Here is a 15,092-nt window from a genome sequence, read left to right on the forward strand (position 1 = left end):
GCACCTCAGTCAATCTCAAGTGCTGTATGAAGCAGCTGGCTAAGAACTAGTAACTCTATACAGCCAAGAAGCAGTTTCTGCTTGTACTGTAGAGGGAAGTGAGGGGCAGATGGAGCCTGTCAACCTGGGAAGGTAGCCAATTGAGGAGAAGGAAACTGATCCTAAACCTCCACTGCCTTATGACTGTACTCATTTGGGAGACTGGGAGTAAACCCTGAGTAGAAATCCATACCCACTGCCTTGCGGGACATCTTCAGAAGGCTAAGGAGTAAGCCCTACACAATTCTGGAGTGGAATCCCTAAGACGGTTGGATGGTGTCTTGTATGCCCCCTTCCAGCCACTCCCACAGCCATGCTGGTGCCAAATGTATTGCTCTGCTTTCCTTTGGACCACATCAGCGAGGCTGACAGAGGGTGTTTTGTTATCTGGGCAGCCCCAGAGAAATCACTTTGTTGCTGCTAATGCAATTACTGGTCTCTGCAGTCACAGCAGGTGCTGTGATTCTCCAGCAGTTTTGACTTCACCCCCAGAGGCACACCCCATTGTCTCTTGAGACAGACAAATGCCAACAAGAGCCTTCCAGAGCCGTCTACACCAAACACTGTCACTTCAAATAACTGACGATTTCCCTTTAACAGCAGCAGCTGCTGCTGTTTGTTGCACATGCATACTTTCATTTTACATGCCTGTTAGCTGATAGGACAGGTTAACTGCTTCCTTCTCTGAATTTAAATAAAGAGCTTGAGCTTGGCTGGCCCCTACCTTGTCATCACAAAGAGCAACAGCAGCCGCTCCCTCCCTGCATTCTATGAAACAAACACCCACTTATGCATGGAGGATGACATGCACGCAACCAATTCATTAATTGGCAGCCCTTTTCTCTTATTATTGTTTACACAAGTGATCTGGCAGCTTCAAGTCATAAAGACAGCTAACTAGTTCTAGTTATGTGCCCATTTTGACACAACAACAAACAGTCCTGTAGCCTCCATTAAGTCACCCGTTTTGCCTCTCCCTGCCCCCTGCCAAGCTATTCATTAAACCAACAGACTGAAGTTTCAGGATGGACACCACTTCAAGCAGTAAGTGCCCCAACATGAATAGAGCAACCTATTCCCTAGGTTTGGAGATGAGAAAACCCATTCCCACAATCCCAGAACAAACTGGTAGGGCATGTGTAAATACACTTGCTTTCCAGTAAAATAATAGCTACACTGCTTTGTTGTACTAAAAAAAGTATTTGTGTACTTCAACAGTAATGCTTTAAAACCCATGGGGCTTCCTTCAGAGTAGGCCTGCTAAAAGATTGGGTCTTCTAATCTGAGGTTGCCGGGGTGACAACTGAGCACAAAAATAAGGAACCCGCTGTATAACAGCAGACACAAATAGAAAAAACAGGTCCAGGCCAGCATACAAAGACAATACATAGCAAGCAAAGTACAACGGATTGTATTAGTCACAATGTACCCGCTATTACAAGGCATGTAGTACATACAAGCGGTACTCCAGAATCATCAAAATAAGTACAATACTATAATTAATGATATATTGTCATATATCTTTGATGCAAGAAAATTCTTGGGAGCAGCTGTAGCAAACAGGACTGGAGCCCGGCGATCCCAGTTTCAAAGAGAAACTCCAGCCTGTGATGTTAACAAGGTCCCACATTGGGTCTCACAAGTTGAGGCACTTGTCTTATGAACTGAAGTAATAATGTGATGCGTTTCTAGCCTGCTAGCAGAAAAGTGATGACACAAATTACTACAAATGGAAAGTGCTTACAGCAGTGCCTGCCGTAGAGATGCAAATGCCAAGGCCCCTGTAACATGCAGCCTGGCCCTGAGCAAAGGGAGGAACATTCATAAATTAGCAGCATGGCAGTTGAATTTCTCCACTATCATTTTTGTCCTTCTCTGAAGGCTGCCGTTTCCTTAGGTGTCAGATGCTTTTTACCTTTGGTGGTCTCCGCTTAAAAGTGCCTTTAATTTGTTAAATTAGAATACCCCCACAGCTCCCTTCGAGATGTGTTTATAGAATGTGGTTAAGCTTTCACTCATAATGAAAACACAGCCTCTTCACCACATACATCCTGAGCGCAGTGTTCCTCCCACTCTCTGGTGAAATGCTCCACTTCTCCCACATGCACCACCTTTTAGAAGAAGCCACAGACCCAAGTGGAAGCAGAGAATGAACTGCTTTTGGAAAGGCATTTACAAATGTTGCAGCAAGCAGAGCTTGCAGTCAAATGGATTTTGGGAGTCACTGTTAATACTCTAGAAGATCTGATCACAAGAGGAACAGTAGTAAGCAAGTAATTCTTTCCAGCCATGACGAGGGGAGTGTTATTCCCCCCTCCTCAAATGTTCCTTTGTCACAGTCTACATCATGCAATGTGATGGAGGGCGATCAGTAATTTCATGTGGGTGACAAGGAGGGAAGAAATGGGGAAAGCTAGAGGGAGGAAGTGTTCAATAGCAAAGGAGGTGCCCTGCACCATTTTGGCTCTACCTATGTCCACTGCCCTCAACAGACCTAACCCAACCCAAACCTGCCTTACAGCAAATTCTGGTGACTTGGCCTCTAGAGATTCCTTTGCTCTACATGTGTCTAATTCACAAAGGAAGCACCTTCTCTCCAGTGCTAGGGACCCTATTTTTCTAGCATCTCATCCAGTCTGATTGTACAGGAATAAAGTAAGCTAATCTATGGAATCTACAGGATGAAGGGTGGTATACAAATATTTTGAACAAACCCTGAGATATGTTCTCATGAGTCTCTTACATGAAGGTAGGAAAGGGGGCAGTTTATCATCTGCTTATAAAACTGGATCTCAGTGTGAACTTAACATTGTTAAGTTTAGGTTTTCCAAAACTCTTTTCTGAAGGGGATTGAGTGAAAGGCAGAACTTTGGGGAGAAAATGAATGTGTGTAGGGGACTGGGCCCAGATTAAGGGGTGTACAAGATAATGTTTTAGCTTTCAAGCTTTCCTTAAGAATTAATCCATTGTGGTTTTAGGCCCTTCTCTATAGCACCATAGGGGTTACAAACAAACCAAAAGCAGAACTACTGGAGACAGTGTGTCAGACTATGCCTGCTGTTTACAGCCAAGACTCTGGAGAACCATTAATCCTTTATATATATATATTTAACTTGAAGAGGTCATATATTTTAGGGAAGCTTTTTAGGGAAGCTTTTAATATCTGAAGGACTATTGTATTTTAATATTTTGTTGGAAGCCGCCCAGAGCAGCTGCGGAAACCCAGGCAGATGGGTGGGGTATAAATAATAAATTAATTATTACAGTGGTACCTCAGGTTAAGCACATAATTCGTTCCGGAGGTCTGTTCTTAACCTGAAGCACCACTTTAGCTAATGGGGCCTCCCACTGCTGCCGCACCGCCGGAACATGATTTCTGTTCTCATCCTGAAGCAAAGTTCTTAACCCGAGGCACTATTTCTGGGTTAGCGGAGTCTGTAACCTGAGGCGTATGTAACCCGAGGTACCACCGTATTATTATTATTATTTCATAAGCATGTATTTTGCAATGACAACCATGGTAGGTAATTTTGCTTAAGTATAATTACCGTATTTTTTGCACCATAACACTCACTTTTTTCCTCCTAAAAAGTAAGGGGAAATGTCTGTTCGTGTTATAGAGCGAAAAATACGGTAGTGTTGAAATGAATAGGCGTTGTGTGTACACAGTCATTGTCAGCCTGTATACCCAACTGCAGCTGCTGTAGCACTGCACATAGGCTGTAGTGTGCTAAAGAACTCATGGGGCACTCCAGGCAGCGTGATAAAGATAATGCAAAGCCACTTCATGAATTAGGTCCAGAAACACACTTAGTGCAGAACTGAATCTAAGAGCTTCATGCCATTGCTTTGAAGAGTAAGATGAGTATTCATTGTCAGTTACATACACTTCACCTCATTTTAGGACAAGGGTAGAAACCTATGGCCCACCAAAGGCTGTTGGACTACAATTCCCATCAGCCCCAGCCAGCATAAACAATGGTCAAGGATGATGGGACCTATAGGGCAGGTGAGTGAGTCTTTCACACACTGTTCTCTCACTCTAATATAAAACATCCTACATTTACACGACATATTTATTTAGTTTATTTTACAATTTATATGCTTACATTTAACAGTAACTCTTGGGGCAGCTAATAAAATATTAACATAATTGCTAAATGCTTTTATTAGGAAGCTGTGCAGATAGAGCAATTCAAATTATAATGTGGGCAATTGAGTAAAATAAAAGCTTGCCACTGCTATTTGACTGGCCAAAGAAGAATGAAGCAAAAATGTTAGAAACTGCTTCCTTTCCCAAAAGACAAAAACTGCTGCTAGCAGGGTTGCAAAGGTATTTATAAGCGTGTTTTTTAAGAGTTTAAAATATTTAGGCCAAGATCCACCCATCCAAGAGAGCATACGCAACTGCTGCCTACTCTTCTCTATTTAAAATCAAAGATAGCTGCAGTGACAGGTTATAATGGATTGTATTCAACTGATTTTTCCTTGGAGTAGACAGATTTAGGAAAGGTGAGATATAAATGTAGTGAATAAATAACCACTGCTCCACCCACTTTTGCCTCTGGCCCCCAGAAAGCTTCCCATGAGGGAATACAGCTCTGTGTTTGAAAAAGGTTCCCAACTTGCCTGAAAAGGAAAACATTCGGTTTTCATTCCCTCAGCTCTGAGTAGAAATAAATGCATGTGTGGGGTGCTGTTCCCTTAAACTGCAAAAATGACTGCAAGCGGTATTAAAAGTGGCCTTATGTTTCTTATTTGTAATTATTAACAGCAAGAAAACTGTAGTTTTAAGAGCATTTTCTGCAAAGATGAAGAGGCTGTGTCTCTCAGACCACATAGTTCTTTGGGAGAGAGCTGGATATAGCACACCAAAATTGCTTTCAGTTACAATAATACAACAGGTCAGCTCTCCACCTCTAGCACCAAGACTTCTAATTCCAGAAGAAAATAGGTTCATCCTATATTGACACAGGAAATCCAGAACTACAATTGTTATCCAGCCTCTGCTTGAAGACCTTGAGTGAGGGGCAGCCCACCAGCCCTCTAGGCAACTGGTTCCACTACTGAACGGCTCCTGTAGCTTAAGCCCAGGCATGGCCAAACTTGGCCTTCCAGCTGTTTTAGGACTACAACTCCCATCATCCCTAGCTAACAGAACCAGTGGTCAGGGATGATGGGAATTGTAGTCCCAAAACAGCTGGAGGTCCAAGTTTGGCCATGCCTATTAGATCAAGTTCTGCCATCTGGGGCACCTATTTTATGTGATAACCCTTTGGGTCTTCCACAGCCCCACTCCATAGCCTTCTCAAGACAAAACATGCCCAGTTCCTTAAACATTTCCTTATAGGACTTACTTTCCACACCCCTGAATATCTTTGTTGCCATTTCCTGAACCTATTCCTAATTGAAATATCCCATTTTTAAAGTGCAGGGCCCAGAACTGGATACAGTACTCCAGAGGACGTCTGACTGATGCAGAATAAAGTAGAACTTCTACTTCCTGTGACTTGGAAACTATGGCCTTCAGGTTGAAACAAGGCAGACTCCTAAGGCACCATGGGACAGCATCATAAGCTATTTTCTGCTAGGGAAAGTACAAACGAGGAAAATGAAAAAGCTTTCCGTGCGCTGTCCATCAGTCACACATGAAAACAGATTATTATTACTATTATTAAGTCGTATACTACCCTTTATCTGAAGATCACAGGGCAGATCACAACATAAAAATACAAGATAAGGACATAAAATATAATAATAAAACACAAACACAAACCAATAACCCCCTTCCCACAAACACTTTTAAAAGGCCATAGAACATGGGTAGGCAAACTAAGGCCCAGGGGCCGGATCCGGCCCAATCGCTTTCTGAATCTGGCCCGCGGACAGTATGGGAATCAGTGTGTTTTTACATGAGTAGAATATGTGCTTTTATTTAAAATGCATCTCTGGGTTATTTGTGGGGCATAGGAATTCGTTCATTCCCCCTCCCCCCCAACAAAAAAAATATAGTCCGACCCCCACAAGGTCTGAGGGACAGTGGACCGGCCCCCTGCTGAAAAAGTTTGCTGACCCCTGCCATAGAATATTCAATCCGCCAAAGGCCTGGCTATAGAAAAATGTTTTCGCCTGGTGCCTCACACAAAGAAAAGGATAGCAAAAATGTTACATGTGCAGTTACATGCACAATTTGTACATGGTTTTCCTACACAAGTCATCATGCAGAAAACGAAGACCTAGAATATTTATGTACTCTTTATAAATCAGTGCAAAAACTAGGTCTTGTGTTGCTCAGTGATTGGCTTTGAACCAGCAATTAGACAGAATGTAACCACTGTGATATATTTTATGCATGTGGAAGTAGTAAATGATCATTATTCAGAGTTGCCTCCTCAAGCACTTCAAATAAGACTAAAACATGTTTTATAGGCTCTAATAAGTAATGGTTATTACCATTAGACAAAGATTACAGTACGGAAATAGATATAGATCTCTGTTTCACTTAGGGCCAAAAGAGACATGACACGGCAGAGCCATGATTGCATCTCTCTCTTTTAAAGGAACACTTAAAAGCAGCTGCTTGGGGCTCAATTTCACTCAGAGAAGTTGTGCTTGGGGAGGTGGTTTTCAGTTTTGTTTAAAATGCCCCACAAGCTACTGTTACATCTTACTTTTGAGAAGGATGGGGGAAATATATTCTTTCATTCAAGGAAAAAGAAACCTAGACAGCCTAGAAAGATGTGGCCATCTATCTCTTTGGCAACTTCCATGCCTTCAGATTAATAGCAAACCTGTCAATCTTCGAGCATCTAAATTGAAGGGGCAGCTGAAGATTGATAGAATTACACCAGAGCTGGTTTTGGGGTTCGGAGGAATCCCCATTAGCAAATAAGATGGCTTCTTTCTGCACCAACTAGGGACACAATGGGTGCCTGGATTGCCAGCATCATGTTAATATTTTGGCACATGTTACAAGCACAAGACCATAGATAAAGGTGTAAAATTCCAACTAATGCGTGGATTAAATTAAAGATTGCCACATCCTATATAAAAAATGTCATTTGCCTCTTGTGCAGATCAAATCCACTAACAGCTCATTTCAGCAAATGCTTCACCTCTGTTTCTCTTCAATATACTGGGAACAGTGAGGGGAAAGGCCACTTTTGATGCAGCTTGTGGCATTTTGTTGCATGTTCCACTTATATTGAGTTTGTGGGTAGCATGTGAAAAAAGGGAAGAAGCCACACAGTATAACCTTATATACTTCCTTTTTAGCTCTCAGAAGAGAGGAGAGATTTCTCTACTCAGTCCTGCTTCTTCTTTCCAAGAACACTGATTTACATGCCATGGTGGGGAAGCAAACTGGGCTCCTTCACACAATTTATCTAAATGGTTCAAAAATGCTAAGTTTTTTAATTTACTAATATTCCAGTAGGAATCATTACACAACAGGAGATGAGGCACTGGTGCCCCATAGAGCTTATTCCCCCCCCTCCCATGTGCAGGAAAAACAAAATTATTAAAATTCACCATGTACGGTATGTAAATTTGCATAATTTAGGGTTGCCATATTTCAAAAAGTGAAAATCCGGACACAAAGCTTGTTGAGCTTTTGTTTTAAAAAAGAGACTGCCCACATGGGTTGCCATACATCTGGATTTTCCTGGGCATTTTGCCGATTTATGCCTGGACACTGCTTCCGACTGCAGTATTCTGGGAAATTCTGGATGTATGGCAACCCTAAACAACTCACAAGCTATTTCTGATACAGAAATCTGGTTGCTCTTTATTGTATGCTCCAAGTACAGTCTTCCACGTCCTCTAAGGAACTCAGAAAGCCACAAATGGAAATCCCAGGAACCCATGAAATTACACCTGCATGAGTCTAGAGCAACTATTTGGTGGAGGAGTAACAAAGAAAGAGCACAAAAACCCAGCATCCCATTTAACAGATACAGTGGTACCTCGGGTTACATACGCTTCAGGTTACAGACTCTGCTAACCCAGAAATATTACCTCGGGTTAAGAACTTTGCTTCAGGATGAGAACAGAAATCGTGCTCCGGCGGTGCGGCAGCAGCAAGAGGCCCCATTAGCTAAAGTGGTGCTTCAGGTTAAGAACAGTTTCAGGTTAAGAACGGACCTCCGGAATGAATTAAGTACTTAACCTGAGGTACCACTGTACTGGGAAATTAAACTTCATTGACTGGAGGCACAATGTAGGCCTGTCCTTCCAATAAGCCAACTGCTTTGAGGTTGTTGTTTTTTTACAATCAAGTAGTATGTCAATTTAATGAAATAAATAAAGTAATACAGTGGAAAGCGAGTCTCCATCAGGGCATATAATCCCAAAGACTTTGGCTGGTTTTATGCTCCCCAAAGATTTCGGCTCATGTCTTGTGTATGTAGTTGACAGGAGAGGACCTCAGTTTAGAGAAAACATGCATCGTTGAAGCATTAGTACTGCTCACTAGGCCCAAATGATGGATCAACCCCCACCCAAAAATGTTTTGCTGGGTCAGACTGAAGACCTACCTGGTTCGACATTCTATTGCCAGCATCAGCCAGCCAGATGCTTCTGTGTACTCAGCAAGTAGGACATAAAAGTGACAACCTTTTCCTAACATGTATCCTCCATGCTAACTCCCAAATTAACCTCAAGGATCTGTTTACAGAGTCCCATTAGCAACAGAGAACAGATGTATCTGTCTGAAAAAAGATCGAACCTGGCTTGCAGCTTACTTATGGAGAGCAAGAATTGCTGCCAGTCAGGCAAAGGAGGGAGGTTTGGGTGGATAAGTATGGATAATGGGTTCTTTTTTCTTCTTCTCCTCAGTTCCCCCACCCAGGCGCTGACATACTGCAAATTACTTCATCAGTATGTATGTTAAAACTTGCTACAAAATATGGCATAGCAACCTTTGGACTAAAAGGTGCATGTATGGCCCAAATCTTCAAGACCCTGGCAAGACATGGGACAGCAACACATTTGCTCTGTCTTACTGGCTTCCTTGGGCAGCTGGGAGATTTGCATCCCCTCCCCTTTCTCTTATTGCTTTATTTGTAAGTTAAGGGTTCATGGCAGCTCAGAGCAATGTTGTTTTGCTTATCTTAAGACATATATATAAACAATCTCAATGATAAAACAGGGTTATCTACCAACCTTCCCGATAACATGCTGCCATATAGTATCCATTGGGTGTGTAATAGGAGTATTTATTTAAATTGCTAGGCAACAAGTTTAAAGGAGACTTAAACATAGTTTAAGTCTGTAAGCAATTCTGTAGCAAAGGGATCATGTCAACACAATGCAAATGGCACAGATTACGGTTAAGCTCCATGTAAATATCTGCTCCAAAACCCAGCAAACAGCTTATATGCAGACAACTGCCTGTGAACGTATTTGGTCCAACATGAGTCTCGTATTCCAGGTACAGTTTATTTGCTGACTGCTACCTTCTTCATGAACTATACAAGACCATGTAGCCCTGTCTCCTGGGATACCCCTACAAGGACAGCAAGTCATGAATCACCTCTATATAGGATTTTTATTTTTCCGCGCTTTGGCTGGGTTGGGGGAGGGATAGGCCATTTTCAATAAACGCAAATGCTAAAAGACACGACAACAGCTGCATTTTCATAGGCAAAGAACAAGTCCAATTTCCACGTCAAGTAAATCTTTCCACTCCTGAGTCAGTAAGATTCAGGGCAGCTGCCCAGCTAACCAGAAGTTAGATTCCAAACAAGAACGGGGAAGGGATCAAAATCCACATCATAAAACCAACTTTATTTACCTTAAAATCTTGCTAATGTTTCCCCTTTAAAAGCGTTTCTTCAGAAATTAGATTTTTTTTTAATCTTTTTTTTTTAGGTCAATTTTGCATTTTATTCTTCACTTGTTGCCCCCATTATGCCAGTCAAAGAATAGACTACATTCTCTCAACTGTCCACAAGGGAATGAATCATTCCCTTCATTCAGTTCTCTCTAAATAGATGCAACCCCTTGCCGTCAGCCAGTTGTGCCCTGTAAGGAAGCAAAGGGGAGGGAAATGGACTATCATTAGCTCACTCCATTAAAGCAACCTTCACTCATTAGTTGTCAGCCTTCAGTATTCTCAAGGCATTCTAGCATGCAATTTTATAAATTCTTTCCAGATAACTGATAACAGAATATCTGCGAACATTCAATAGCCAAAATAAAAACCAGCCCATAAGCGTCTTTGCTAGTTCCCTCACTTTGCCGCTTAGCTCCTCACCAGTCTACCAAACAGATTGACCTGGCTGAGACCCTTTCAAAATGACTCAAGTCCAAACCCTATGGGAGGGAGTTGAAAAGGAGAGGGTTGGTCTGAGTTCCCTCTGTCCCCCCCCCCCCGCGGCCCACTTCCCAAGGATTACTTTGCACACGACTACGTTGCTACAAAAATGTCACTTTCATGTAGAAAGCAAGCGAATTTTGTTAGAATCATAGAGTTAGAATCATAGAATCATAGAGAATTTTGTTAGAATCAAGAGTCTAGTCCAACCCCCTGCAAAGCAGGAATGTTAGTAGTGAGTGACATGTGTGCATGTGAAAATTGACAGATGGGTCCACTCACTGCTGAAACCACATTACTGGAGCTACAGATATTGCTAGCCATGGATATTTGCACACACAATATATTATTAAGGTTACAAGTCTCAACTGAATTAACTGATTAATTAAGGGAGGAAGGACTCCACTCTTATCTTTTTCCTATTGTGAACATCCAAAGCATTTTAGAAAACCTACGAATTGACAGAAACACACAAGTACATCAGCTAAGCAAGCTGTGGCATTGCTTGGTCACACATAAATAACTTGGGATATATCAGCCAACAGTGGAAGGGAAGAGCAGAGGATTAAACAGCTCAGCCTCTCCAGGCAGAGATTACTCCTAGTTGTGAACACATTTATCCTAGCATGTCACCTCCCTTGAAAAGGGGACACTACAGAAAATGAAACTTCTTCAGCTCAACTGACACATCTCCAGATATTTCTAATGAATAGAAGTAAGCAAGCAAACATGCAAGGGACATGTGTGGGTGTGTCCCCACTGTTGCTGTCAAAACCTATCACCCTAATGACCACCTCCAGGTGTAAAAAAAAAAAAGAAGGTCTTAAATGCTTTTCTAAGACCACAATTCAAATCTAAATTGCCTGTTACAGCAGCATCAGTGTTACTGGAAAGGGAGGGGCAAAAGGAATTAACACTCTGACACAGACTGTGGCCGTTACAATCCTGGGCTTGTGGCTCAGCAAGCTGATTTAAGTAACTGACAAACTGTGGGATCTACCTGAAGGCCAGAGCAGACACTCCCACAGAAAAGAAGCTGCAACTTACTGCATTCTGGAAGAAGTTAATGGATATATGGTAGTTTGAAGTGAATGGCAATGAGCTGAGGAGAGTCTAGGGAAATTCTATTGGTTCCACCAGTCATCCTGGCAGAGCTGTAATCTAGTTGCCAATGTGGTGGCTGTACTATCATAGCCTTTTTGGTTGGGTTTTGTTTTCGTGTGTGTGTGTGTGTGTGTGTGTGTGTAGACAGTCACACTAACATAAGTCAGATTCCTCCAGCCCTCAGGAGGCTGAAATTTCAGGCGTCTGGTTATGATTAACCCAGGCTGTGAGTAATGCCACATGTTAGGAACTGGGGAGTCACGAGCAGCACACAACTGCAGCTGGAGTCAAGCATGTAAATGGCAAGTTGAAGCTGGTCAGAAAGTACTTTTTTGGGGGGGAGGGTTATCAGATGCATAAGACTTGACATGGGGCCACTGGCAGAACTCTGTGTTGCCGCATGGAAAAGTTAGGAGCCGTGAAATGTCTACGTAGAGGGAAAGAGGATCACATCTGTATCTTGTAAGCAGCAAATTGCAATAATAGGCAGAACCAGCCTTGGGGTAAGCCCTTTCTTATTGCACAATACATAGCCACTAACTCATTAAGGATTGAGAGCATTCCAAACAGGGAGAAGTTCCATATAAATTCTCAAGGCTCTCTTTAGCTCATCCTGGTTAATACCCGTGGGGTAGGAGAGACCCATTTACTTCACCATCACTAGAATACATGATAAAGATGTCAAGGATTAGATTGATCTGCTTGTAAACGTAGCATTTCCCCCGCCAATGTGCCAAAGTCAACCTAAGATAGACTTCTGTTATGCTGAACAACTAAACCAGTCTTCAGAATTGTCCAGCACATACCACACACAGCTTAGTACATCTCAATTCAACCTATTTTTCTGTAGAATGTTTTATGTGGCTAGCTGTGATCTGGGCATGCATGGAGGCATTCGCAAGACTAGCTCAGCACACCAAAGTCTCCTAAAAGTGTGAAGTCTGTTCACTTTGCCATGCAAAATTGATCATGAGAGTCACTCATCCCTCTGATTTTGGGCTGACTCCTCAACTTTCTAAGACTAAATAATAATCAATACACCCTTGGACAGATATAAGCATTTGAAGCATCAATGTTCTTTGCATTGAAATGACAGTGTTGGAGCACATGCGTTGCACGCATAAGGCTCTGGTTTCAGTACCAAACATCTCCAGCTGATGGATTTTTCAGTAGCAGTGCCAGAAAATTTCCCTGCAGCTGCCAGGCAGAGCAGCTGGACACAGGACAGTTCTATAGCACAGCTCAAATCGGGCAGAGCTAGCAGAGACTTTTAAGACACCACTGTCAGTAGTACTGCCACTGTCCATGACTGGATAATTTTATTCCATATACTGTAAAGAAGGTTGACTTGGAAGCCTACAATTTATAGGCTCCAAGAACAACAACAAAAATAAGAGGTCTGATTTCAGGAAAGAATCAGTCAATGCTTAACTATGGCTCCCAACCAAAAAAAAAGGAGGTATTTTTATTAATGTCACCACAGGCTAGATAATCAGGCTTGTCATTCTGTTGGGAGTTGAAGCAGCTTTGAAATGCTTCAGAGAAATAATAAAACAAACACTGCAAATTAAGTGCTCTTAAAAAAACACAAATATTTTCCTCCTGAGAACAATCCTACAGCAAGAAACCTCTCTACGTAAAATTTAAAAGCATTGTTTTTAACAGTTTTAGTTTTCCAGGTTCTGATAAATTTACATGTCCACAGAACCATGCTGGGAATAACTTGCAATATTCATTCCTACACACCCCACTGAAAAAGTGTGGACATTTTTTGTATTCGTTTTGTTTGCTTAAATACACAGACATAAAGCTAAAATCTCCATTTTGACTAGATTGTCCCATCTGCTTTGGTAGTTACCTCTCTCCTGGCCAAAAACAAAGAGCAACAAACAGCTAGAATGTAGCTTATCAAGACTGGGTGGCAGTCACAAATTAGTACAGTATTTATGTTGCTGAAGCCTGTAAAACATTTGATGGGCGGATTCCCATCCCCTGCTTCCTTCCTTGCTTTGTTTGCTTAAAGTAGAGACTGGTTGCGCTAGATAGACCATCATCTGCATCACACTCCCTGCCTCATGCTAAGCCTACCCAAATCACCCAGAGCAAAGCATGAAGTTACAAAAAGAATGCTTAGGACTCTCGGTTAGAAAGAGTCCTTACTGCTCCTGACAAGCTTAGTTTGCCAGAGGTAGAAAGGGAAAAAGAGACTCTCCCCCTGCAAAGCGAGCCTGGCCATGCTGCTTATTGAAGTGCCTAAGCTTGAGATAAATGGCGGCTGCTGCATTTTACGAGCTGCTCACTTTTCAGGATAGGCTCAGCCATACAGGCAGACTAGACAGCTGCCTGGGGTGTCACACTTCAAAGGTGCCTTCCATATCAGAAGCTGTGCATTAGTCCCGGGTCTTGAATCACTGCTGGTGTGGCTGATAGCTGACACTAACTGAAAGCGTCCTGGTACCCTCTGTAATGTCACAGGTGGTCCTGGGATGCACTTTCCGAGACTTCCACCTAGGGTAGCAAAAAAAGAGCTTGAACTGGCCTTCACACAAAGACTCCCTGGACACTTTAGGGAAAAGCCTACCTAACACGAAGTGGCCAAATATTCCATCCGTCAAGTGAAAAGATCTCAGAGCAAAGATCCACCCCAGCCCAGCCTTTTTCATTTTAATGCTTCCTCTGCACAAACAGCCCAAATGAAATGCTGATTCAGCAAATGTTTCAGCTTCATGCTATGCAACATAAACAGATTTTTTAAGCAAAACAAAAAAAAAACACAACCCATCATAACTGGCTGCTAAAAAGTATACTTACTGCTAGGAAGAGCAAGCAATACATGGAAAACGAAGAATGTCCAGAGTAAAACGACAGTCTGAAAAACAAGAGAATGCCCACATACTTATTACAATTTATACATACGTCACTCTACAATTGTATAACAAAGTTCACCTTTGATTTGCAAAATAAAGTTTCAGCAAAGCTCACACAGGAAGCTCCTTTATACTGAGTTAGGGCACTAGTACATCAAGCTCAGTATGTCTGCACCCGTGATTCCCAAACTCCCCCCCCCACTGCCCCCAACAGAGCACCTGAAAATTGTTGAGGGTAATGGATGATGGTTTAATGATTTCTCTGCCTGTTGCATCAACTGAGGAACCATTTTAAAAGGGGCTTCAATACAAGCCCTTTCCTGATCCTAGAGCAAGACATGGTCTCAATGCCCTTTAGGATAAAGTGGTGGGCAGTGGAAGTGTGCCACTATCCAGCAAAGGAATAGTCGGAAACTCACTCTTACTTCCTCCCCCTAAAATGTATATACTGTTTGACTGTTAAAAACAAAACACCTCAAGTCAATTTCCAAAAAGAATGACACAATCAGGTTATCAGTAAAAACAACTATTTAAAGCAGTTATTTCTCAAACTTGGGTCCCCAGGTGTTTGTTGGACTACAACTCCCATCATCCCTGACCACTAGTGCTGCTATCTAGGGATGATGGGAGTTGTAGTCCAACAACACCTGGGGACCCAAGTTTGAGAAACACCGATTAAAGCATTGGAAAAAAAATAATTAAAATTAATGGCAGATTAAAAACACAGGGAAATATTTTGCACATCTGAGTGGGCTTTTAGAAAGGCT

The 15,092-nt window shown here is 42.2% G+C and overlaps 1 protein-coding gene across 2 annotated transcripts in view; it reads right to left on the reverse strand.

Moving 5' to 3' along the window:
• PLPP1 (phospholipid phosphatase 1) overlaps window positions 1–15,092 on the reverse strand; it is an 86,247-nt gene that overhangs the window by 4,766 nt on the left and 66,389 nt on the right. For both annotated transcript variants that reach the window (XM_082242223.1, XM_082242222.1), the window contains exon 4: window positions 14,270–14,327. In XM_082242223.1, the coding sequence (XP_082098349.1) occupies window positions 14,270–14,327 (58 nt within the window). The remainder of the gene's footprint in view (window positions 1–14,269; window positions 14,328–15,092) is intronic.

The sequence above is a fragment of the Podarcis vaucheri genome (assembly GCF_965113315.1).
Source record: "Podarcis vaucheri genome assembly, chromosome: 11".
Lineage (NCBI taxonomy): Eukaryota > Metazoa > Chordata > Lepidosauria > Squamata > Lacertidae > Podarcis > Podarcis vaucheri.